The sequence below is a fragment of the Sebastes fasciatus genome, chromosome 7 (genome assembly GCF_043250625.1).
Source record: "Sebastes fasciatus isolate fSebFas1 chromosome 7, fSebFas1.pri, whole genome shotgun sequence".
Taxonomy (NCBI): Eukaryota; Metazoa; Chordata; class Actinopteri; order Perciformes; family Sebastidae; genus Sebastes; species Sebastes fasciatus.
This window is the reverse complement of record NC_133801.1, coordinates 25,650,686-25,675,923: the sequence shown is the minus strand read 5'-3', so window position 1 is coordinate 25,675,923 and position 25,238 is coordinate 25,650,686. Positions and strand designations below refer to the sequence as shown.

Genomic DNA, 25,238 nt, shown 5'->3' with positions numbered 1-25,238 from the left:
CAGAGCCGGGGAACTCGGGCGGACGGCCCGGGGGCAGGGCAGAGTCAGAGCCGGGAAACTCGGGGTCTTGGAACTGTGGCCCAGCAGTCACAGGAACAAGGTTTTTGGGCTGAAACCCAGGCGAAACAGGAGGGGACGGTTGCGGCCCAACCGGCGAACCAGACGGAACAGGAGGTGACGGTTGCGGCCCAACCGGAACAGGAGGTGACGGTTGCGGCCCAACCGGCGAACCAGACGGAACAGGAGGTGGCGGTTGCGGCCCAACCGGCGAACCAGACGGAACAGGAGGTGGCGGTTGCGGCCCAACCAGCGAACCAGACGGAACAGGAGGTGGCGGTTGCGGCCCAACCGGAAAAGCAGGTGGCAGTTACGGCCCAACCGGAAAAGCAGGAGGCGGTTGCGGCCCAACCGGAAAAGCAGGTGGCGGTTGCGGCCCAACCGGAACAGCAGGTGGAGGTTGCGGCCCAACCGGAAAAGCAGGTGGCGGTTGCGGCCCAACCGGAACAGCAGGTGGCGGTTGCGGCCCAACCGGAACAGCAGGTGGAGGTTGCGGCCCAACCGGAAAAGCAGGTGGCGGTTGCGGCCCAACCGAAAAAGCAGGTGGCGGTTGCGGCCCAACTGAAACGGAGGTCGGCCAGACCCCCGACAGGAGACGTGGAACAGGAGTCGGCCGGACCACCGACAGGACACGTGGAGCAGGAGTCGGCCGGACCACCGACAGGACACTTGGAACAGGAGTCGGCCGGACCGCCGACAGGACTCGTGGAGAAGAGGTCGGCCGGACCCCCAACAGGACGCTTGGAGCAGAGGTCGGCCGGACCCCCGACAGGACGCTTGGAGCAGAGGTCGACCGGACGCCCGACAGGACGCTTGGAGCAGAGGTCGGCCGGACCCCCGACAGGACGCTTGGAGCAGAGGTCGGCCGGACACCCGACAGGACGCTTGGAGCAGAGGTCGACCGGACCTCCGACAGGACGCTTGGAGCAGAGGTCGGCCGGACCTCCGACAGGACGCTTGGAGCAGAGGTCGACTGGACCTCCGACAGGACGCTTGAAGCAGAGGTCGGCCGGACCGCCGACACAGGAGTAGGCTTGAATTCGGGTTGAACACTGAGAAACTTAGGAGGACGCCGCCTCTGAGACCCACGCTTCCTTCTGGGAGATCCAACCCCTAGCATGGCATCCGGCTTGAAGCTAGTGTCCTGGATGCTAGCATGGCGAGGATTAGACTGGAAACTTAGTGGGCCTCCCAGGGCAAGGCGGGTTCCTAAGAACAGATCTGGGGCTGATGCTAGCTTAGAGCTAGCTGACTGCTGGGGCATGGGCTGGAAGGTCAGGAAGCCAATGTTAACAGTCTGTAGTTGAGAATGGTGATTTGTAGGCAGAGAGAGCTGATGGGTGTGCATGAACTGGTTTAGTCTCTTTGTTACAATGTCTAAGTGGGGCACAAAATGGCTCACCCATGGCTTCTCCTTAAAATATAGCCTCTGCACAGCAAGCTGTTCCAAAATGGGACTCCAAGCATCAGAATCAGCAGAAAAGAGTCTTTCCACAGTCCTTTCAAAATTACAAACTTTCAAAAAAAACATTTGCAGCTCTGCTGGGTCCATTTTACTGGTCGGTTCGTTCTGTCGTGGTGTGGGGTGAATTTAACATGGAACCCAAACGCAGAGTAACAGGCAGGAAAGTATTGAAATAAAAGCGAGCTTTAATAAAACTAAGCTGAATATTCAAACAACAGACAATCAACAAAAGGCGGGAAAACAAACAAAGGAGGGAAGTAAAACCAGACAAGACACAGGAGGAGTGAACTACAAAATAAAACAGGAAACACCGGAATAATATAGAAGACACCAAATCCAAAATCACAAAAGTAAATAATAACAAGAGACTGGCACAGCCAGAACATGACAGATGGCTTCTCATTACACATTAAAATCATAATTATATCAATATTGTGCTACTGGTGCCTCTTTCGAAGACAGTGACAGTGTAAAGTTTCTTTCTGTCAAAATGATATCTTGTTTAACCAACAACCACAGAATCAGTGATGGGTCTGTGTCTTCCTGCGTGTGTAACACAAGTTCAGCTTGAGTGTGCAGATACGGTGATGGTTATTTGTGGCCATCTAGTGGTTGAATTAGATTCGCTGGAGACCAGCTGACTCTTTTATCTTTCACTTAACAACTTAACAACCTGGAGAAAGTGCTCTGACTCCTATTCTACTTTTGAGTAAATGGTGACAAAGGAGATGTCACAACCATTAATTACTTTTATTAGTATTTATTATCAGCATTTATTGAAGTCCAGATGTGTGGGCAATTTAGAGTTTCCAATTGAGCTGCATGTCTTTGGAATGTGGGAGGAAACTGGATCCTCCGGAGAAAACCCAAAGTCAACACGGGGAGAACATGCAAACTCAAGCTCAATCATTGAGCCACCGTGCTGCCTTCACTCTTAAAAAGTATGTGCTTGATTTAGAGTTGGGTGATCTTATCCATAGTCAGATCAATCAGCCCAGTGCCCATTTTAGGACATAAAAGAGTTGTTTGACAAAATCACTTTGTCAAATGATCATCCTGCCTGTAATTTACCAAACTCCAAACTAACACATCCTTTTTAATAGTGTGCATTCATCTTGAAAAACAATCCATGTCACTAAGTCATCCTGTGATCCACAGCTGATGCAGGAGGTGAAGGGCTTCCTCACAATCCTGGCCACGGCAAAGAGCATCCCGATGACGGCTGGGCATTTACGATTCTTCTCCAGGAGGGCAACTTCGCTGCTGTGGTCACTGTGGTACACCGATGTGTCGACTTCACAGGCTGGAGCTACAGAATTGCTTCTTCTTCTGAAAAAATTCCTCACTATTTTAGCTCGGGGATTTTCGTGTAGTATTCTGCAGCTGCCCTTTTAATTTCCTGGCAACCACCTCCTCGAACGCCATACCTTCAGACACAATGGCAGGCTGCAGCAGCTTTGCGGATCCAAACTCCTGACAAATATTCTTGAAGATAGCACGATGGAGATTTCCAATAGTCTATGGGAGAGTGAAACTTGTGTCTCCCACAGTCCTCTTCAGATTCCTCAAAATCCCATCAAAGTCCAAGTCCAACAATGATGTCTTGGTGGACTGGGCAATGTGGTCTAACAGCGTACCAAGAAACACTGTGAGAAAGGTCTTCTCTCCCTGCGAGAACTCCTCTGAAATCTCTGACGAGGTAGAGAGTAAAAATGAGCCTTTGGTTCCCTCTGTGCTGAACTCCTCAACCATGGTCTCGATGTCTGGTTCCTCTGTGCTGAACTCCTCAACCATGGTCTCGATGTTTGGTTCCTCTGTGCTGAACTCCTCAACCATGGTCTCGATGTCTGGTTCCTCTGTGCTGAACTCCTCAACCATGGTCTCATTGTCTGGTTCCTCTTTGCTGAACTCCTCAACCATGGTCTCGATGTCTGGTTCCTCTGTGCTGAACTCCTCAACCATGGTCTCGATGTCTGGTTCCTCTGTGCTTAATTCCTCAACCATGGTCTCGATGTTTGCTTCCTCTGTGCTGAACTCCTCAACCATGGTCTCGATGTCTGGTTCCTCTTTGCTGAACTCCTCAACCATGGTCTCGATGTCTGGTTCCTCTGTGCTGAACTCCTCAACCATGCTCTCGTCTCTGGTTCCTCCGTGCTGAACTCCTCAACCATGGTCTCGATGTCTGGTTCCTCTGTGCTGAACTCCTCAACCATGGTCTCGATGTCTGGTTCCTCTGTGCTTAATTCCTCAACCATGGTCTCGATGTTTGCTTCCTCTGTGCTGAACTCCTCAACCATGGTCTCGATGTCTGGTTCCTCTGTGCTGAACTCCTCAACCATGGTCTTGATGTCTGGTTCCTCTGTTCTAAACTCCTCAACCATGGTCTCGATGTCTGGTCTCTCTGTGCTGAACTCCTCAACCATGCTCTCGATGTCTGGTTCCTCTGTGCTTAATTCCTCAACCATGCTCTCGTGTCTGGTTCCTCCGTGCTGAACTCCTCAACCATGGTCTCGATGTCTGGTTCCTCTGTGCTGAACTCCTGAACCATGGTCTCGATGTCTGGTTCCTCTGTGCTGAACTCCTCAACCATGGTCTCGATGTTTGGTTCCTCTGTGCTGAACTCCTCAACCATGGTCTCGATGTCTGGTTCCTCTGTGCTGAACTCCTCAACCATGGTCTCGATGTCTGGTTCCTCTGTGCTGAATTCCTCAACCATGGTCTCGATGTTTGCTTCCTCTGTGCTGAACTCCTCAACCATGGTCTCGATGTCTGGTTCCTCTGTGCTGAACTCCTCAACCATGGTCTTGATGTCTGGTTCCTCTGTTCTAAACTCCTCAACCATGGTCTCGATGTCTGGTCTCTCTGTGCTGAACTCCTCAACCATGGTCTCGATGTCTGGTTCCTCTGTGCTGAACTCCTCAACCATGCTCTCGTGTCTGGTTCCTCCGTGCTGAACTCCTCAACCATGGTCTCGATGTCTGGTTCCTCTGTGCTGAACTCCTGAACCATGGTCTCGATGTCTGGTTCCTCTGTGCTGAACTCCTCAACCATGGTCTCGATGTTTGGTTCCTCTGTGCTGAACTCCTCAACCATGGTCTCGATGTCTGGTTCCTCTGTGCTGAATTCCTCAACCATGGTCTCGATGTTTGCTTCCTCTGTGCTGAACTCCTCAACCATGGTCTCGATGTCTGGTTCCTCTGTGCTGAACTCCTCAACCATGGTCTCGATGTCTGGTTCCTCTGTTCTAAACTCCTCAACCATGGTCTCGATGTCTGGTTCCTCTGTGCTGAACTCCTCAACCATGGTCTCGATGTTTGGTTCCTCTGTGCTGAACTCCTCAACCATGCTCTCGTGTCTGGTTCCTCCGTGCTGAACTCCTCAACCATGGTCTCGATGTCTGGTTCCTCTGTGCTGAACTCCTGAACCATGGTCTCGATGTCTGGTTCCTCTGTGCTGAACTCCTCAACCATGGTCTCGATGTTTGGTTCCTCTGTGCTGAACTCCTCAACCATGGTCTCGATGTCTGGTTCCTCTGTGCTGAATTCCTCAACCATGGTCTCGATGTTTGCTTCCTCTGTGCTGAACTCCTCAACCATGGTCTCGATGTCTGGTTCCTCTGTGCTGAACTCCTCAACCATGGTCTTGATGTCTGGTTCCTCTGTTCTAAACTCCTCAACCATGGTCTCGATGTCTGGTTCCTCTGTGCTGAACTCCTCAACCATGGTCTCGATGTTTGGTTCCTCTGTGCTGAACTCCTCAACCATGCTCTCGTGTCTGGTTCCTCCGTGCTGAACTCCTCAACCATGGTCTCGATGTCTGGTTCCTCTGTGCTGAACTCCTGAACCATGGTCTCGATGTCTGGTTCCTCTGTGCTGAACTCCTCAACCATGGTCTCGATGTTTGGTTCCTCTGTGCTGAACTCCTCAACCATGGTCTCGATGTCTGGTTCCTCTGTGCTGAACTCCTCAACCATGGTCTCGATGTCTGGTTCCTCTGTGCTGAACTCCTCAACCATGGTCTTGATGTCTGGTTCCTCTGTGCTGAACTCCTCAACCATGCTCTTGTGTCTGGTTCCTCTGTGCTGAACTCCTCAACCATGCTCTCGTTGTCTGGTTCCTCTGTGCTGAACTCCTCAACCATGCTCTCGTTGTCTGGTTCCTCTGTGCTGAACTCCTCAACCATGGTCTTGATGTCTGGTTCCTCTGTGCTGAACTCCTCAACCATGGTCTCGATGTCTGGTTCCTCTGTGCTGAACTCCTCAACCATGGTCTCGATGTTTGATTCCTCTGTGCTGAACTCCTCAACCATGGTCTCGGTGTCTGGTTCCTCTGTGCTGAACTCCTCAACCATGGTCTTGATGTCTGGTTCCTCTGTTCTAAACTCCTCAACATGGTCTTGATGTCTGGTTCCTCTGTGCTGAACTCCTCAACCATGCTCTCATGTCTGGTTCCTCTGTGCTGAACTCCTCAACCATGCTCTCGTTGTCTGGATCCTCTGTGCTGAACTCCTCAACCATGGTCTTGTTGTCTGGTTCCTCTGTGCTGAACTCCTTAACCATGCTCTCGTCTGGTTCCTCTGTGCTGAACTCCTCAACCATGTTCTCGTTGTCAGGTTCCTCTATGGTGAACTCCTCAACCATGGTCTTGATGTCTGGTTCCTCTGTGCTGAACTCCTTAACCATGGACTCGCCGTCTGAATCCTGTTCACTGAACTCCTCAATCATGGAGTCGTTGTCTGGTTCCTCTGTGCTGAACTCCTCAACCACCATAGATCCTTCAACAAGGGACTCAAAGTGGTACTTCTTGATGAGACAGCTGATCAGTATTTTACCAACATTGTAAATCATATCGGTAATTGGAGATTCCGAAGCTTCACACTCGACAGAATCCTCCGATTCTTGGCAAGAGGCTGGCTGCCCGATAAAAGCCATTAAGCAGTTGACCCTCTTGGCCACTTCTTCTGCAACACGCTCCAGCATTTGTTCAGAGTAATCAGAATTCTCCTTTACGACTCCTAACAATGCTCCAATACAGTGTTGAAGGGAATTTCCAAGGCTGGCTTGGATATCCTCCTCTGCCACTGTGTGATAGTTACAAGATTCAGTCTTGTTCTTTAAAAAGAGAAACAGTCATACTTTAGCTAACTGATCTTCTCTGGGCAGTGACATTTAAACAGTTCCCACTGGTATCACCCTCTGAACTTTTTTCAGAACTTGAGGGAAACAAACTCAAACCTGATAATTGATGATAGTATTCAGCAACACTAGAATCTGGTTATGGTTTCAAGAAGCAATATTGATCAATACCTGTATTTTCTGTTGACTCTGAAGGTTACAACTTTTGAGTCCACATACAGTAATGATGTTTGAGAAGAAGACATAAGTGAATAACATAGTTCTGGGCTGTGGAAGCTTTTGACTTACATTGTGACAGAAGTGTCGCTGGGTTTGCTGGCACTCTCCACGAAAATGTGAGCCCTCTCAAAAACCTCAGGTGCCACAACATCTACGACCTGGTTGTAGATTGTCTCTATAAATTCGTGACACAGGATGGACAGCAGTATGGCTGTTTCGTAATCAATTACGTCAACTGCCAACAACGCTCAATGACTGGAAGAAAAGATTAGGAATGCTTAGGAAAAACAAACATTTAACCAGTGTTTAACCAGTTGATCGATGACTTTGAGCTTTGACTCACGCTTTTTCCAAATTCCTGAGATTAGACATGAACACTTCACCCAAACTCTCTGGTGTGAACAGAGGCAGATCCAAATCACTGCACCGCTGCTCTCCCAGTTCATCTGATGAAATCAGACAGGAAGAAAAACAATCGGGTTTTAGAACCAGGCATCTTTTAAACATTAACAAAACACTTCTCATTGGGATGGGACTGTAAGAAAATCTACATGTTCAAAATCGGACAACACTATTTACAGTTATGATTGGCTATTGGTGCTGTGCACAATTCACAAACCATATTTGAATTCAATCTGCAAACTACATGCATTCAGATAGAGAGCTAAGAGACCGATTTGACGTTACCTTGCGATGATAATGAAAGACAATTGAGTCGAGTCCATCAGGAGTTCTGCTGAAGGCATTAACCTTTCCAAAACTTATTTTATCACCTAAAACACCTCCTCATTTACCGTCTTCAACCGCTCCTCTCAGCACCAAAACAAACCCATGCCAGTTGACCGGAAAAAACGGCTAAACAGGAAGTGACTGATTGTAATTGTCTGGCCATAATACGGAATCTATATAGGATTTCTACATAAAAGATATTGTTAAATGTAGTATATTATTCTTTCAGAATACCAAAGACAGTATTTACATATTAAGTTCAGGCAAAATTAAAAAAATTAAATAATTGTCTGCAATATAAATACACAATTATGAGATCATGATTGAAAGCATGATTTGTTCTCTTGGAGCTATAATGATCAAAATTCTACCAAAAACATTGTTTATTTGGTTCATTTTAGACAATCACAGTTGTCTTACATACTCATTACTTTGAATAAAACACAGTATTAATAGTAGTAATAATGTACATTGATGTTGTCTTCCGAGATACACAGATACATTTGGTTTTGAGCTGAATGTCTGTTCTCATCGTTTGTCATCCTTTTAGTGTGAGCCTAACAGAGCTCTCCAGGATGCACAGGAGATATAAGAGATTGCGACTCGCTGAAGATGCTGAAGAAAAGTCCTGGGACATGCACAAGAAGAGTGAGGTCAGACTATGAAAGACATTTTTACATTTTTGAGCCCTGCGAGGTGAAGAACAGCCCCTGGTTTGGGATTTTAACTGTGATACAACTCGCCTTGAACAAAATCAGATTTTTTTTTTAATCATTGCCATTGAGTGATGTGTTGTCACTGTCTGAAATTACAGCACTGACTCCTACAGGGAGGATCTGGACGGTTCACCCACAGACCTGTGAGTGGGTGCACAAGATGGTTGTTGATGCTTCGAAGTGTCATTGGAAGATGCCAACATGTAAATGTAAACCTTTTCAGTCCATGTGACTTTTATTAATCTGGGCTGCTTGTATATCGGCAAGTTTAACCTAAATGAGAAAAAAATCCAAATAAACAAGCTAGAGATCATATATTGACTTATTCAAACACTGCCTTGCAATGCAACATTTAAATTCTCCTACAGCATTTTTAAAATGGAGCAGAACAGTTATCAGTATGTTAAACCAAACAATGCGCTTTTCAGTATGAGTATGGATTTCCATTGAGCAACACAACTTGATAAACATCCTTTCAAGCTTTGTCCACTAGAGGTCACAAGCACACTGTTACATGCCTCCAGAATATTGAATATATTATTGTGCTCTCATATTTTTTGGTGGCTAACAAGCACACAGAGAAGCTTGTTGGGCTTAAAAACAGCTGACAATTTCATATGGACACACTATGAATATGACGCTGAGATTGAACATGAAGAGTGAGTGAAAGTGGGTGAAAAACATCCTCTGGTCGGCCTCTGTTGTCTTATATGATTTATTTAAGGAGAACACACACTGGTTGTATGTGTCTTCTGAAGTAAGACAGTAAAAGCAGTCCTACATATTATAAAAGAAGAATGAGGCACAATATAGCATCATTTTCTATCATTACTGTCAGATAATTCATGCTAAATTCTTCGGTTCATATTGTGTGTCTTTTACAGTCACTTCTTTGTTCTTACATGTATTATGCTAAATCATGTTGTATATATTAGTTTTTCTTCTTTAAGTGGCAGTAGGCAGAATATTTTTGGGATCATTGGGCAAAAATTATATAATAACCTTTCAGCATATTGTGATTCAAGTGTTCTGATAGAAAAATAGACTTCTGCACCCCATCATGGCTCTGTTTTCAGGCTTTAGAAAATCTAGCCCGTGACGGGAGATGTTGACCAATCACAGGTCATTTCATTGAGAGAGCGTTCCTATTGGCTGTGCTCCGATCATGTGACCGGAACTTGGCGTTCCTTCACCAGATTTCACAATGACGGCGGCGTCACAAACTTTCTCATTTTACAGCTAAACCGTGCACTACAAGGTGATTCTGAAAACATTTGAGGCGAGAAATAGGCATTAACGTAACATAAAATTGATTCATATATGATAGTTTGACCGTTTGGTTGGAGTTTGCGAGTGATTGACAGCCGGCTCTCATAGACAGCAGATGGACAGCAGACCCCAGATCAGCTCTTACTGCTTGTTTTCCTCCGGTATGTGAAATCTTGCAGATGCCGTTAGGAGCACCAGAGGACACAGAGGAACATGATTTTTTCATGTACTACTGTCACGATATAGCGACCGTTTTATTAAAAAAAACGTTTTTTAATCATATTTGCTCCAATCTCGCCTACATCAGCTTTAAGTGTGGGGCGGGGGCAGTTCTCCTTTAAAATCCTTTCCTATCCTTGATCTCTCCTTTCTGTTGCATAGGCTATTATGCTAATAAGACTAAAACCATCATCTGATCTTCAGGACAACAAGGTTAAAGTTCATAGCTTCTTCAACTTATACAAGAATAGACGATTCAGTAATAATCAAGGCAGATATTGAGGAGGAGGCAGAAAAGCATCAACCTGGAACAGTGTTCTTTATTTTACAGTCTACAACAGGAGAGTGATCAGCCTCTTCTTCCACAATATCAACAGATGTAAAGAGAAGATAATAATGTGAATTTATTCATTTTTAGCCATGCTAGCAGCGTCTATCAGTCCACACCTTTGTTCCAGACTGAAGTATCCTAGTCTGTCCTGCTGAAAGAGAAACCTACTTTCATCTCTCTCTGTGTCTCTGCCTGTAGAGAGATGCCAGGGAGGTTCCTGCTCAGCTTCCAGCCCAGAGGAGAGCCAAGGTTAGCTGGGGACTGCCAACCACCAACCACCCACCGTCTTTCTGATGGTAATGAACATCCATTTACACAGAGCCTACATTTGTATACGTACACAAATGTTGGCAAAGTACTTGGCTCACTGTTTTTGTGACCAGGCTGAAGCTCCTCGCACCCAAACAGAAAATGTGTGTCAGAGAATCGGGGACTAGTCTTTGCTGTCATCACCGGCCAGGAATAAAATAATGCTTACTGGGCTTAAGCAGAAAAAAAGAAGCTGGTTGGCTGTCTTGTATTGTAAAGTTTTGGCTACGTTTGAGTGAGATCCCACAAAGAAGATTTCCTATTTTATAAACTGTCAAAAGGATTTTTCCATTTCGAATTTTTGTGCTTTGGGGATGATCATTTTAATGTACACTACAGTACCTGAACCTGATGAATGTGTTTTATTAATGCTTTCTTGCCCTGAGTTGTGCTTTTTATTAAAAAAAATTAATTCATCTTTGATTTAAATATTCATTTAAATGCTTTTTTTCCACTTTGTAGTGCTACATACTTGAATTACTACAGAGGCACGATTCTACACAACCTACATAATCCAATTGGGGAAGCAGGATCGTCGGAGCAGAAGCACAACATCCCTCTCCCTCATCCATCAGTGCCGCACCAGCCAATCTAACCACGGCAGGTTAGTTTCTCTCAATCAATAAATCCTCCTCCGAGTTGGTGAATATAATGGATTATTGGATTCTTCACCTAATAGGATGCCACAGAGCGTGCCGTCCTCTCATTATCGCCCATGCTATGGATTGCATTTACCTTTGTGTGTGATGTTTTCTGCCTGACCAGAGCGCGCCTCCCAACACATCTCGTATGTTTCAAAGCCATCTCCGCAGTAACGGGCTGGGGTCAAAACCCTAAAGCCGTGGGCACACTGCCCGCTTCAGGCTCGCCTGACGGCAGCGTCGCATCGTGGCCGCGTGATGCACACCTAGGGTGTTCACACTAGACGCGAGTTAGCTGCCTGTCGGGAGCGTGTCTGCTACCTGTCAGCTGTGTTTCTGGTGCTGCTGACAGCCCTTTCTTTCTACATAGAGTTTGCCTTTTAATGGCCATTTAACTTCATGATAAATATAATTTATATTTATTTTAGACAGAGAAAGGTTCAGAAACGTGTGGTAATTAGTAAATAATAGTAATAATCCACAATTAAAACTCCGTACTGTATTCATTTATGATGCTTTCCAAGTCACTGCTTGTTCCACATCACTGTCCGGCACATATTTCAGAATAAAAGCCTCGTGTTAACAAATGAAGGAATTCTGTGCAAAGAAAACCCGCTTTAGGGCTTTTATTTCGAAATGAAAGCAGGAAGTGTTGATTTAAACCCCAAACGTTATCAATTTTTTTAGCTCCCAAAGTGACTGCTTGTTCCACAGCACTGACTGCTCATATTTCAGAATAAAAGCCTCGTGTTAACAAATGAAGGGATTCTGACTATAGAAAAAAACGCCTGAGGGCTTTTATTTTGAAATGAAAGCAGGAAGTGTTGATTTAAAAACAAGTTTACTTAACTTTACTTTTTTTTCATCTCCGTAACATATTCTACAGATAAACCTCGAAACTGTAGTAAAGTCTTGCTTGTATGAAGTTAATATACAGTCACTAGATCACTTTCACTGTCTGTGACATATTCTACAGATGTCTAGACATGGAAACTTTAGTAATCTTGCTGGTATGATGTTCATATACAGTCAATAGATCACCTTCACTGTCTGTGACATATTCTACAGATGTCCAGGTATGTAAACTGTAGTAAAGTCTTGCCGGTATGAGTGAGACGCACGTCTCATGCGGGCAGTGTGTCCACTCTAACCTGTTAACATGGACGCCGAAATAAAAAACAAGCCGCCACGCGAGACTCACGCGAGCCTCACGCGAGCCTCATGCGGGCAGTGTGTCCACCACTTTAAGTGCTGTGGAAACGTGCAGTCACTTTGGGAGCTCAAAACATTTATAAAGTTTGGGGTTTAAATCAACACTTCCTGCTTTCATTTCGAAATAAAAGCCCTAAAGCGGGTTTTCTTTGCACAGAATTCCTTCATTTGTTAACACAAGGCTTTTATTCTGAAATATGTGCCGGACAGTGATGTGGAACAAGCAGAGAGTTGGAAAGCATCATAAATGAATACAGTACGGAGTTTTAATTGTGGATTATTACTATTATTTACTAATTACCACACGTTTCTGAACCTTTCTCTGTCTAAAATAAATATAAATTATATTTATCATGAAGTTAAATGGCCATTAAAAGGCAAACTCTATGTAGAAAGAAAGGGCTGACAGCAGCACCAGAAACACAGCTGACAGGTAGCAGACACGCTCCCAACAGGCAGCTAACTCGTGTCTAGTGTGAACACCCTAGGTGGGCATCACGCAGCCACGACGCGACGCTGCCGTCACGTGAGCCTGAAGCGGGCAGTGTGCCCACGGCTTAACACTACCCCTGCCCGGTGGGCATCCAACCAATATGCTGCAGAGTTAGCTGCTATCACATAGCTTCAGGAAAATGTTCAAGTTTTGCTGTAGAGCTCAATGATTTCATTTTTTAAAATTTTGTTTTTTTTCTGTTCTGTGCGCAGGTGTCCACTAAGACTTCTTGCTACTCCCAGTATGACACCAAGCTACTCGTACTGTATATCAAGACATCAAACAAAACACTGCTGCACCGGAAATGATTCCGGGAAGTCTGTTCTGCATCTTAATGGCTTTTAATATATATTTTAAAGTAAGATTTCCTGAGCTGAGGACAATATTCAAAATCAACTACATCTTTTAACTCCATGATCTGGAAAGTTATCCCGACAGTCTTCTGTGTGCCTCTGCAACTTGTCCAAAATGCTGCTGCTACAGACTTCTATAGTGGGACAGGAAGTCTACATCACACTGTGTTGGCATCTTTTCGCTGCCATTCAGTGCCTCAGATCTTAATGTCCATTGTTAAGTCACTAAACAAGGTTGCCTTTTCATATATCTCAGATCCTTAAAGCGGCTGTAATTGATATTTTTATAATACCAATGCAGCAAATGACAATTAACCAGGGCTGTCAAAGTTAACGCGATAATAACGCGTAAACGCAAATTCGTTTTAACACCACTAATTTCTTTAACGTATTAACGCGATCGATCTTTCGGACGTTATAGTGGGCTCAGTTTTAAAGCTAGTGTGAAGATACTGGCATCATATGAAACTAAAAAATCTAAGGAATAGTTAAATAATGCTCCAAACTTATGCTACGTTTTGACGAGGAAAAACTGGCATTGCCATTTTCAAAGAGCTCCCTTGACCTCTGACCTCAAGATATGTGAATGATAATGGGTTCTATCGGTACCCACCAGTCTCCCTTTACAGACATGCCCACTTTATGATAATCACATGCAGTTTGGGGCAAGTCATAGTCAAGTCAGCACACTGACACACTGACAGCTGTTGTTGCCTCTTGGGCTGCAGTTTGCCATGTTATGATTTGAGCATATATTTTATGCTAAATGCAGTACCTGTGAGGGTTTCAGGACAATATTTGTCATTGTTTTGTGTTGTTAATTGATTACCAATAATAAATATATACATACATTTGCATAAAGCAGCATATTTACCCACTCCCATTGTCAAGTTATTGTTTAAATATGTGCAGTATCCAAACTTGAAAGAGATTGAAACATCCACTGTAAGATTTTAACTGGAATCCACTCAATGACAAACAGCTTTTCCTTTTTCTCTCATTTATTTTGTAGGTTGAGTTGAAGGTTCATTTCACTTTGTAATTATTATCCATTTCATTTAGTGATTAGTCATTAGCCATGAGATTTTCTGGAAGTTTACTTTCAATTGACTTTGTTACCAGAGGATTTTTTATAGCACCTGTGTCTCCAAGGTCAGTCAAATCTTGAAGCGCCTTCTCCACAGCTTGAATCAACTCCACTATTTTCTGTGGCTGGTGACTTCTGACTGCTGGCATTCTTTGTAACTCCTCCACTATTTCAATAGCAATAGCGATTTGATTGCCGTAGCGGTTTTCTAGGACACGAAAGATGTCGCTTGCAGTGTTATAAGTGGTGAGGCGAAGGTCTCTTGTGATTTTGTCATCCAAACTGTCCGGTAATTGAATTTTTTTCACCTCCCTTGAACCGGTCGGCTCCCCCTGCCTCTGGAGTGCTTCCCAGTCCTTTTTCCACCTGTGGAAATCCCGTTTGTCAAACACAAAATGAAAAGCAGAACAAGTCATAACACAAAATATAGATTTGCAAGGTCAAACAAACAACAACCAATCAAGCAAATCAAACCAATAGAAATCAATTACTAGTTCCAAAACTAATAAAAAACTAAATCAGAGTAAAAGTCTCTGTGTGCAAGAACTTGCATGTGTATGTGTGTTTAGATGCATGTGTGGCAAAAAGTGACACTTTTAGTGTGTTCTTTGCAGAGATATTTCTTGCAGTTGAAGCACAATACGTTTGTCTTTCTGTCCTTACTGCTTGGGCAGACCTGACACCTCTTTCTTTTAGAATCAGGTGGCCTGAGTGGGGTTGTGGCTGTGGCTGTTCTGGTTGGTGTAGAGGCAGGGCTGGCTGAGGAGGATGCTGGCGCGGATGCTCTTTGTGTTGCTGATGGCGTGGACGGAGTGCTAGGTGAGCTCTGCAGCTGTCTGACCAAGGCTGCAGCGTCTGGGTCTCAGGGCACCCGTTCCCTTCGCTCAATTTGTGGCTTGATAAGGGAATTTCCCAGCTCCTCAAGAAACATTCTCCGCTTGCTTTTTTTGGTTGAGTTCCACCCTTGGTGGATGTGGGTCCACAACACAAATGCATTATATGCAGACACATCAAGGATGTTGTAAAACACAACCATTGGCCATCTCCTGGTCATTCGCTGGCAAGTGTAGGTGGCAGTCAGCTTGTCCAGGTTGTCCACTCCTCCTTTGTTTTTGTTATAGTCGAGGATAATTGTGGGCTTTTTGTCACTTCCTGATGACACAGCTGCATCTTTGTGAAGAGTAGACATAAGTATCACATTCCGGGTTTTTTTTGGACAATATGAGACAACAGTGGTGGTGTCTGTAAAAGCAAACTTTGAGGAAAGTGGAGCTCTGTCCTTCACCTGCAAGATTTCAGCAGGCAGCTCAGGTTTATTTTTCTTCACTGTGCCCACCATGGTAAGTTTCTTCCTGAGAAGTTCTTGTCCAAGGTCATAGCTGGTAAAGAAATTGTCACAAGTGATATTGTGACCCTGCAGTCTACATATCGAGGACCACACGTTTTCCTTGTTTTTTCTCAGGGATGCCACTCGCAGCTTTGCCTGTGTAAATCTGTAGATTCCAGGCATAGCTGGTTTTTGCATCACAGGCTGCCCAGATTTTATGCCGTACTTCCCTGGCTTACTGGGTATGTATTGCTGGAAGGGGCATTTTCCTCGGAAAGGGACAAGACGGTCATCCACTGTCACCTCTGGCCCTGGGTTGAACATCAGTGGAAGGAGCTGCACCCATCTGTCCCAGACATCCCTGATGGGGGCAAGCTTGTCAGATCTTGCTCTGGTATCTCTGTTGTCAAATCTGAGGACTCTTGATATCATTTGAAAGGTCTGAAGTGACATTGTTGCCCGGAAAATATTTCTGCCTGTCGATGCGTCTCAGAGACTATCAGTGGCCTCATTGCAGGATCTGTACACTCCAGCAATAAGAAGAACACCAATATAAGCATCCAGGTATTCCTCATCAATGTCTTTCCACATGTCGCCATGGACTTTTTTTCCTTCAAGGTTTGTCATAGCAATGATGACTCTTTTTAGTGACAATGGCATAAATAGCTCAAAACATGTCTTGATGTCACAGCAAACCTTGTAATTCCAGGGGTCATTTTGATGACATTTGCAGCAGCTGCCCTGCCATGTACATCATGAGGTACTGAGCTCCAACAGATCTTACCATTTTTGGACTTGAATCTTTCAGCGGGAGCAGCTTCACCACCGGTGACCTCCTCATCAGACTCATCAGATGTGTCTGTGTCTTCTGGATGATACTCCACATTGTCTTCCTCCTCAGAAACCTGCTCATCCGTATCGCTATGCTGCTCTATGTCCTCTCCCTCATTTTCACCAAAAATATGATCCAGAACTTGTCTCACTGAAAATCTTCTTTTCATTTTTGCATGCTGCAAATTGGAGATGTGGACTCTGCAAGTCACCAACTCTATACTGAATTGACCTCACATGTCTGGACATGCCCGTCTTTGTTTGTTTTGTTTTTGTGCAGGTATACTGGATAACAAGGCAAAATGAGAATCCCCTAAAGCTCACATGATTGGGAGAGGAGCTGGCTGTCAGTGTGTTGGCTGACAGTGCACTTATGATTTCAGTTTTCAGGTTCCTGACAAAGTCAAAAAGCCTTGATGCAATAAACAAATTTATGTGGTTCTTTTATGCATTTAAAACACAAGAGGAAGGTTAATTACTTTCCTCCCTCTGGTTTACTCACTGAGCACTCAGTTTTGCTACTGGACTTATTAATTTACAAATTACTTTCTGATTTATTTATTTTCTATTTTTCTATTTATATTATTTTCTTAATTTCTATTTATTAATATTTATAAATCTTAATTTCCTGAAAACTTCAGTTTGACTTGACACCCATGTTGATAAGAGTATTAAATACTTGACAAATCTCCCTTTAAGGTGATTAAATGTTTATCGATTGACAGCTCTAACAATCACACATTTAATTAAATATTGTGCGCAACTATTTGCCTGTGTGTGTGTGTGTGTGTGTGTGTGTGAATACTGTATATTTATGTGTGTGTTGACCTCCGTAAATGTATTAATCATTCTTTATCCTCGTATAAATCTGATATGTACGGACAAAAATATCAGAAGCTACACACAGACACATTTGTTAGTTTCATATGTAAATGAATGTTGTGTATGTGTAAGCATTGGGATATACATAATAATATTCTTTAATTATATTGGGTATTTTTGCAGAGTATCATAGTCATTTGAGTTTTAAAATCCTACGTCTTAAACTTGCAGATGAAATGGAAAACTCCTGCCCCTTTTTTCCCCTCCCTGTAAGAAACGGTCTTATCACAGATCCAACTGTGTTAGCCGCTCTGCCATTTCAGCTTATGATTGTGTCTGAGTGCCAAGCTCCTTTGAATGCTTGGGTGTCTTCCAAAAAATCTGAGCTGCGGCATGAAAGTCTGCATTGTTACATCGTCTCCCACTGTTTGCAAGATTCACACATGATAATCTGATGCTGTGCAATATATCTGATTTCTTTCATCAACAGTACATTTTACTTTTTATATGTAATCAGATGGGATGGAGATCTAATCTGGACACCTCACCCTTTTTCAAACTCATCAAGATAAATTCATCCTAATGCGAGCATGTGAGAATCAGCTGACCTGGCAGGATTTCAGCCTCTGCACCGAATGTTACAAACCCCTCTCAGTGCTGAGAGGTGAAAGGAAAAAGAAAAGTGAGCACCTAATCTGTGTGGAGAATGTGACCCTGCCTTAAACCAGCCAGGGGGGCAACTATAAGGCCCCCTTAAACAAAAGAGCACAGTACATAAACTCGCAGCTTTTTCTTGGCATGGTTTCTGTGCACGCAGTATGGAAAGAAAGGTTAATAAAAAAATAATAATAATAAAATAAGCAGGTTAGCGTTAAGCCTCTGAATTTTTTTAACTCAAATTTTCTCCCTTTGATTAAATATTTCCAGCTGAGATAACAAGAGAATGTGCACACAAAGTGATTTGTAAAAGATAATTTAGAGTTTTTGCTAGCTAGCTAACGCTTTCTGCGCATAATATTGCCATATTTTATCAGAATATATATCATTTCAGATATCCACAAAGCTTAAAGGAATTGTGGGAAATACACTAATTCACTTTCTTGCAGAGTTACATGAAAAGATTGATACCACTCTTATATAGTTATATCAATCTTCTCATCTACCTCTCGGCTAGAAAACGAATAAGCATATTTCCCAAAATGAAAAACATGTTACTTTTGTTTATTTTATCACTAGATATACACAGAGACACTGTCAGATACATTCATATATAATCACTCGGAAATTTTTATTATAGACGTGCAGAAAACAGTATTACAAAACATGATTCTCACATTACAATCAAGTATGATTTCTGTCCATCTCTGTGATTTTTAAATACTGAACCAGAAAACATTATACTGTAAATATTTTTGATGTAGCAGTGTATCTGATCAACAGGAGCTAGCCTATAGCCAGCTAAATTTTCTTTCAGCATATCCTGTTGCACCACATGGCTCATTGTCTAAAAACAGACCGCGCTGCTTTCCTCCTCTTCTTCCTGTTGAATTGTGCTCTCACTCTCTCAATAGATAACTGAATAGGACTCATGATGGGAGATGCTGAGGTGGTCATGTGGGGCTTTTCAGATCTACGTAGATGGAGCTCTTCGGTGGTGACACCTTTGGGTGGTGTGGTTGTAAAAGTCATTGATGTTTGTTCTGTTTGTTTAGGGATAGAAACTCCATTGCCGAGAGAAGCAGCCATGGCTTTCTTTCTTGGTTTTCTTTGCTGTCTGATTGTCGGCCTGTGTCGTTTTCTAATGATAGAAGGGGCTGCTGTGATGGTAGTAAAAAGCCTCCATTCACTGTGAGTTTCAGTTTCTTCTGCAGGAGTAGATGCAGGGCTTTTCAGTGCATCGCTCGTCTCCGGAGTCGGAAGTGTTGGAAAAAGTGGGTTTTCACTTGAAAGAGGCAAAACTGTTTTCCTCCTTCTGCTTCTCAGTCCTTTTGACTTTTGACTTTTCAGAACACTAAAGGAAGAGCTCAGAGGCGTACGGTGGACAGTCGTCTTCCCTCCGTAAGCGTCCATCCTGTGTGAAACCTGCCGCTCTGTGATGGGCATCGACGGTACGGTGGGAGCCCCGGTGAGAGGCATTGCTTTCAGATTGTCCGCGGAGGAATTTTCATGGGCAGCGGCCACAATGGAAGAAGCCGAGCTGAGTTTCCTCCTTTTTTTCCTCCCCTCTCTGTCTCCTCTCTCCTTTGACCTGTTCCTTTTGACTTTGGAGATTACAATGGGGGTACTGGCAGCGGTGACAGCAAAGCTTTGTTGCTCGGGCTGTGCCGTTGGGATTATGGTAATGACGGCGGTGACAGAAATGTTGTCTGTTGTGCTCCTTACGACCTCTTCAGTGGAAGGAAGAGGGATTTTCTTGCTCTTCTTTCTCCTCCCCTTTCTGAGCCTTCTGGTGGTTGCTTCATGTGGAATAACAGTTGTCGTGGTTGTTGGCGTAGAAAGAGTGATTTCTTCCGTGGACTCTGCTGGTTTCTTCTGGACCGTTGGAGGTGATGTAATGGAAACGGTCTCCTTATCCATCGCTGGTTCATCTTTCATTACTTCATTAAAGGGCTCTTTCCTGCCGAGCTTATACTCACCGTCACCAACTCCGTTTGTGTTTCTACTTGATTTCTCGTGTTTGTGTGACTCGCTGATGAAGTTACTAAGAGCGATGACTTCTTCTGCTTTGCCGCCAGAGGGCGAAACCGCAGCGCCCTCCTCTGCTTTCTGCTTCCTCTTCCTCCCCTTTCCTTTTCCTTTTCGCTTTTTGGTGGTTTCCTTCTTCTTCCCCGTGTTCTTCCTCTTCTTCTTCTCTGAGCTTTGCGTCTCGCCTTTATCGGAATCGGCAGCGGAGCTTTGAGAGGTGGAGACGGTAGCGAGGACCTTGATGAAGTCCTCCGCGGCGGTGACGACGTTTCTGAACGAAGGCTCTTCAGGACCTGACATCGTAGACTGTGTTGTGCTCTCTGGTTTCTCTTCTTCTTCTTCTTCGCTTTTCTTGGACTCTTTCTCTTTGGGAGGAGCCAACGTCAGCTCATCGATGACGGCGATACCGCCAAAGTCGTACGGGACCGCCTCTTCCAGCACAGCAATGGGAAACTTCTCATAACGTTTACACCTACGAGAGAGTGAACGAAGGGGAGGTTTGTGTGTGGGGATTTAAAAAAAAGTAATACAGCTGCAAATCTTCTTAAAACTTTAACACAAGAGATACTTACATGCCATACCAGTGGCGCTCTGCACACTGCTCTTCATAGGCAAACTCAAAGCAAGGCACGCCGATGACGTTGAAGAACGCTTGACCAACCACCCTGGAAGATGTGTCGTTGACTTTCCTCAGGCAATCTTTCAACCTACAAGGAGAAGGAAAATTCAGTCTCATCTCTAGTCGTCTCTTTCAGGAGAAGGCAATGCAGTTGGACCTATTACAGTAGAGTAACTCCATAACAGGACGTAGGTATATCTGCTGAATTTAACTTGTTGCTATACGATTCCACTCCTGCAGTTGCTCCTGGGATGTAATGCATTTGCAAGGTATCTATCAAGCTGTTCAAAAATTTAGTTTAAAGTTATACAAAATGTTGCATTAATCACTAAATTTTTCATAATCAGATGATCATTGAAATATTATATTATTGTCCTTTAGTCTATGGCAACACATTGATCACGTGGTCCTTGTGATACTTATTCACATTTTAACTCTATATTTTTATTTTGACACACACCTGCCATTATTTTTGTCAAAAGCTGAAGTTTCCTGCCGTTAAAACAATGGCCATTAACTTTTACAGTAAGATCTTGAATGAGGAAATTCACGACTGCATCATTGTTGAAATAAATTGGGAACTTGTAAGAAAAAATGAGGCCACTAACAATTGTCAAAATTACTTAAAGGCTGCAACTATCAAAACTGACCATCAACAAAAAATGTATGGTCAATGCAAAATGTTACCTAATTTTTATGAATTCCAGAAAACAACATTTGTCAGAAGCTGTTTATTGAACTCAATGTCTGAATTTCACCATATATATTTTCACAAGCTCTGATATCTGTAATTCATTCTGATACGGTTCTTTATGTTGATTGTGATTGTTAAAACCCCTGAGGCTGATTCTTTAAAAGGCAATGTTTTTATTTATTTCTCTATATAAGAATGGATAATGATGTTTTCATTGTTCCACATGCTGTCATACTCGTACTTTTCATATCTTTTCATCGTGGTAGTTGGACATTTGCTTAAAAAAGCATAACAATGGTCCAATTAACAGTGAATTGAGTTAAATGCTGTAATGGCAATTTTCATATCCACAGTTGACACTCCAACACCCCCGAGGAGTAGGCCAAAGTTAACACTGTACCTTTAGATAATCTCAGGGCCTCACATGTTCAACCTTGTCACCATAAGCATTAAGACAGTGACCCGACAGTTTTGCCTTCTGTGACTGTAAACAACAGATGGCTGAAGTACTTGTTATGTCTTGTGATGCTCTGTTGTCTGTTCGGTGCTGACGTAATGATAATGATTCACTTTCTATCTTTCTCTTCTTTGCACTTGTCTGTGTGTTATGCTTTAGTATGTATAAATACTGACTACTCTTGTGTTCGGGGCTCACTTGTTTCAGTTCACTCAGGTGAATGTGCTCGTGAGTCCATCTGCAGATGCTTTTCTTATTAATATACAGTATGCTTTTTTATTAAATTTACTTGAAAGACAAGTTGTGACCTTGGTTTGTGTTTTAACAGAAACTGCCACCACAATGCAAGCTGATGTTTTTTATCTCTAGGCTACAGAGAGGAGGTGACACTTCAATGTTTACTCACGCATTATCACAGTCACAATGACAGATGGAGTGCCACTTGAAGTTAGTGTGGCCGTAATTGGAGGAGAAGGCGTGGATGACATGAGGGCAGTGGTCATGGGTCCGGCAGCAGCTGTCGGTCTCGGCAAAATTTCCTGCAACAAGGAGGTCACATTTATTATTACTCATTTGCATAATTATCTTAATTTACTTAAAAAAAGATATTGAAGCAGTGGCGCCGCCCTCCCTGAATCACACACAAAAAAAACATTACTACTACTACTACTACTACTAATAATAATAATAATAAAAATTATACAAATTGTCAATATTTGTGTTTTAAATATGGAATGAACCCAGTAATATGTGTAATTTGATGGTAATGTGATTATATTTTGTATTAATAATCTGAATCTGTGAAGTAACTAAAGTTATCAGATAAATGTAGTGGAGTAAAAAGTACAATATTTCCCTCTGAGATGTAGTTGAGTAGAAGTCAGTGGCGGCTGATGGAATTTTTTCTAGGTAGGGCTGTGCCACATCCAATCAATCTCAGCAAACATCCCGGTATGATTTAATGCAAAAAAGTGAAGGTATCAAAAACACATTACTACTTTTCAGTTAAATAATCAACAATTATTTTATTCCAACAGGAGCAGTAAATGCTTAGAAAAGCACAACATTATAACATGTACTCAGTGGTGGAAAGTAACTAAGTACATTTACTCAAGTACTGTACTTAATTACAATTTTATGGTACTTGTACTTTACTTGAGTATTTCCATGTTCTGATACTTTCTATTTCTACTCCACTACATCTCAGAGGGAAATATTGTACTTTTTACTCCACTACATTGATTTAATAACTTTAGTTATTTACAGATTCAGATTATTAATACAAAATATAATCAACGAATAAATGATGTATTATTATAGATTAAACTACCCAGCAGTATATAAAGTCATTCAAATGAGCTCCACCTTAACCAGCTGCAACATTAAAGTGATGAACACATTAATGCATCAATAAGTATAATCCAATAATATACATTATTCTGCATAATGTGTACTTTTATGTTTGGTACTTTAAAGCTGAAGTAGCTGAGATTGGAGCAAATACGATTACAAAAAGTTAGTTTTATAAAACGGTCGCTATATCGTGACAGTAGTAGCTACATGAAACAGGCAACCTGATACAAATCATGTTCCTCTGTGTCCTCCGGACCTGAAGAGTTATATACAACCCACCCAGCTGGCCGTAATGATCAGCCATGTTTCCAGCTCCACACCACAGAGTCCCAGGATAAGTGAAGCCTCTCTTAGATCTTTTTAACACCTGGTCCTGCAGCACAGACTCATCACTGTCACCTCTTGACCTCTCCTTGAACTCTCTGCACGTCACTCTGGCTTCATCCATGCCCGTAAAGAAGAAGCGCGTCTCCATCTGCCGCGCGTCTCCAGCTCTCTGCTCCTTCACTCCCAACCTGCACTGGTGCATGAAGGACTTCACCTGGACGTGGTCCACTGTGACGGAGCAGTCCACCAGCTTCCCGTCCGGGCTGAGGACGGAGCTGACCGCCTCGGCTCCGTCTGACACCTGGTAGAGGAAGAAGCTCTCCCTCACCATGGACACCTTGGCGCAGAAGGTGTTGTTGAGCATGAAGGAGAACATCTCCTCGCTCTCCTTCTCTGCGTCCACCAGAGCGCGACTCAGCAGGTCGCCCTTGACGACGTTTCTGTCCAGGTAAGACAGAAAGACGAAGAAGACCGACCACATGATGGCACTTTCAGCACCATGCGTAACGGAGACAGCTCCTCTCAGCGGTTTTACCGGCTCTCTCCGAGCAGCCCTCCCACTTTTAAAGGCGAAGCTAAAAGTGGTGTGATTGTTAATACGAGATATACGACCACGCTGGGAGGAGTCAGGAGAATTAACCTCTTTAGATATCCAGAACCGGACAGAGTCTCTTTACGCAGAGGGAGTAGATATGACCCGCATGTTATCAATTTGCAGATGATACAACAGTGATACACTGTAAAAAAAGTAAATAAAAAAAATTCAAGAAATTTTACATTTTGTCTGTATTTCAAAATGACAGAAAAAAAATGTAAAAATTACATGTTTCATTTGTGATTTATATGAAAATGGTCTTAGATTTACAGTATTTTTTGTAATCACAGGCGTCCCTGAGTCACACACAAAAAAACATTACCACTGTAATAATGTAACTACACAAATGAAACATCTAATTTTACTTTTTTTTTTCTGTCATTTTGAAATACAGAAAAAACTGTAAAAAAAAAGAAGTTTTTTTTTACAGTGTATGTTATCAATTAGCAGATGATACAACAGTGATAGGGCTCATTACTAATAACAATGAGATGGCATACAGGGACGAAGTGAGGAACCTGACCATGTGGTGTCACAACAACAATCTGTCACTGAATGCGGAGAAAACTAAGGAGCTTACGCTTCAGGAGAATTAAAACTGTTCAATCACCTGTTGATATAAATAACACTCCTGTCGAAATTGTCAACAGCTTCAAGTTCCTACTGTAGGCATCCTACAACAATCCTACTCTGACTCCCTCTCCTGGTCCCTGCACATCAGTTGTGCCATAAAAAGGGCTCAACAGAGACTTTATTTTTTGAGGTGTTTAAAGAAACATGGTATGTACACAAAAACCCTCATCAACTTCTACCGGTCCACAATAGAAAGCATCTTAACTGGATGCATACTGGTATGGTTTGGCAACATCACATCATATGACCACAAACTCCTGATGAGGACAGTGAAAACAGCATCTTAAATCATTGGATCACCGTTACCACAGTTACAGGACATTTACACCACTCGCTGCAGGAAGAAAGCACTTTGTATCATGCAGGACACAAGTCATCCAGCATATACTCTTTTCTCTTATCCCCCTTAAGGGAAGCGCCTACAGAGCATCAGAGCTCGGACCTCTCGCCTCAGAGACAGTCTTTACCCTCTGGCAGTCAGACTACTGAACAGTAGCACTAAATGAATGCAGAGCTGTGGATTGTTTTATGGATGTTTTTAGGTTGTTTTATAATTTTATTCTTAGGTATTGTCTTATTTATTGTAGTATTTATCAACTGTACTATTTATAGATTTTAAGGGCTGAGAGAGAGCCAGGTTAAAATGCATTTCATTGCATTT

General features: G+C 43.1%; 1 protein-coding gene and 1 long non-coding RNA gene across 2 annotated transcripts; one reads left to right on the top strand and one right to left on the bottom strand.

Moving 5' to 3' along the window:
- Positions 1 to 10,335: 10,335 nt before the first annotated feature.
- On the top strand, positions 10,336 to 14,022 carry LOC141770814 (uncharacterized). Its single transcript, XR_012594625.1, has 3 exons — positions 10,336 to 10,435; positions 10,911 to 11,052; positions 13,007 to 14,022. It is a non-coding gene; the product is annotated as an uncharacterized LOC141770814 (long non-coding RNA).
- A 4,459-nt stretch (positions 14,023 to 18,481) lies between these two features.
- Positions 18,482 to 23,929, bottom strand: proca1 (protein interacting with cyclin A1). Its single transcript, XM_074639957.1, has 4 exons — positions 23,302 to 23,929; positions 22,076 to 22,208; positions 20,472 to 20,606; positions 18,482 to 20,371 (listed from the first exon to the last, which is right to left on the bottom strand). Exons 1-4 carry the CDS (start codon positions 23,828 to 23,830, stop codon positions 18,712 to 18,714), a joined length of 2,457 nt encoding a protein of 818 aa, XP_074496058.1. The 5' UTR covers positions 23,831 to 23,929; the 3' UTR covers positions 18,482 to 18,711.
- Between the last annotated feature and the right edge of the window lie 1,309 nt (positions 23,930 to 25,238).

Excerpts from the sequence above, each read along its gene's own strand:
- proca1 (XM_074639957.1), bottom strand. The coding sequence starts at position 23,830 with ATGTGGTCGGTCTTCTTCGTCTTTCTGTCTTACCTGGACAGAAACGTC. Across the intron at positions 20,607-22,075 it reads CATTGTGACTGTGATAATGC|GTTGAAAGATTGCCTGAGGA; the intron begins GTGAGTAAACAT and ends TTCTCCTTGTAG. Across the intron at positions 20,372-20,471 it reads GAGCGCCACTGGTATGGCAT|GTGTAAACGTTATGAGAAGT; the intron begins GTAAGTATCTCT and ends ACTCTCTCGTAG.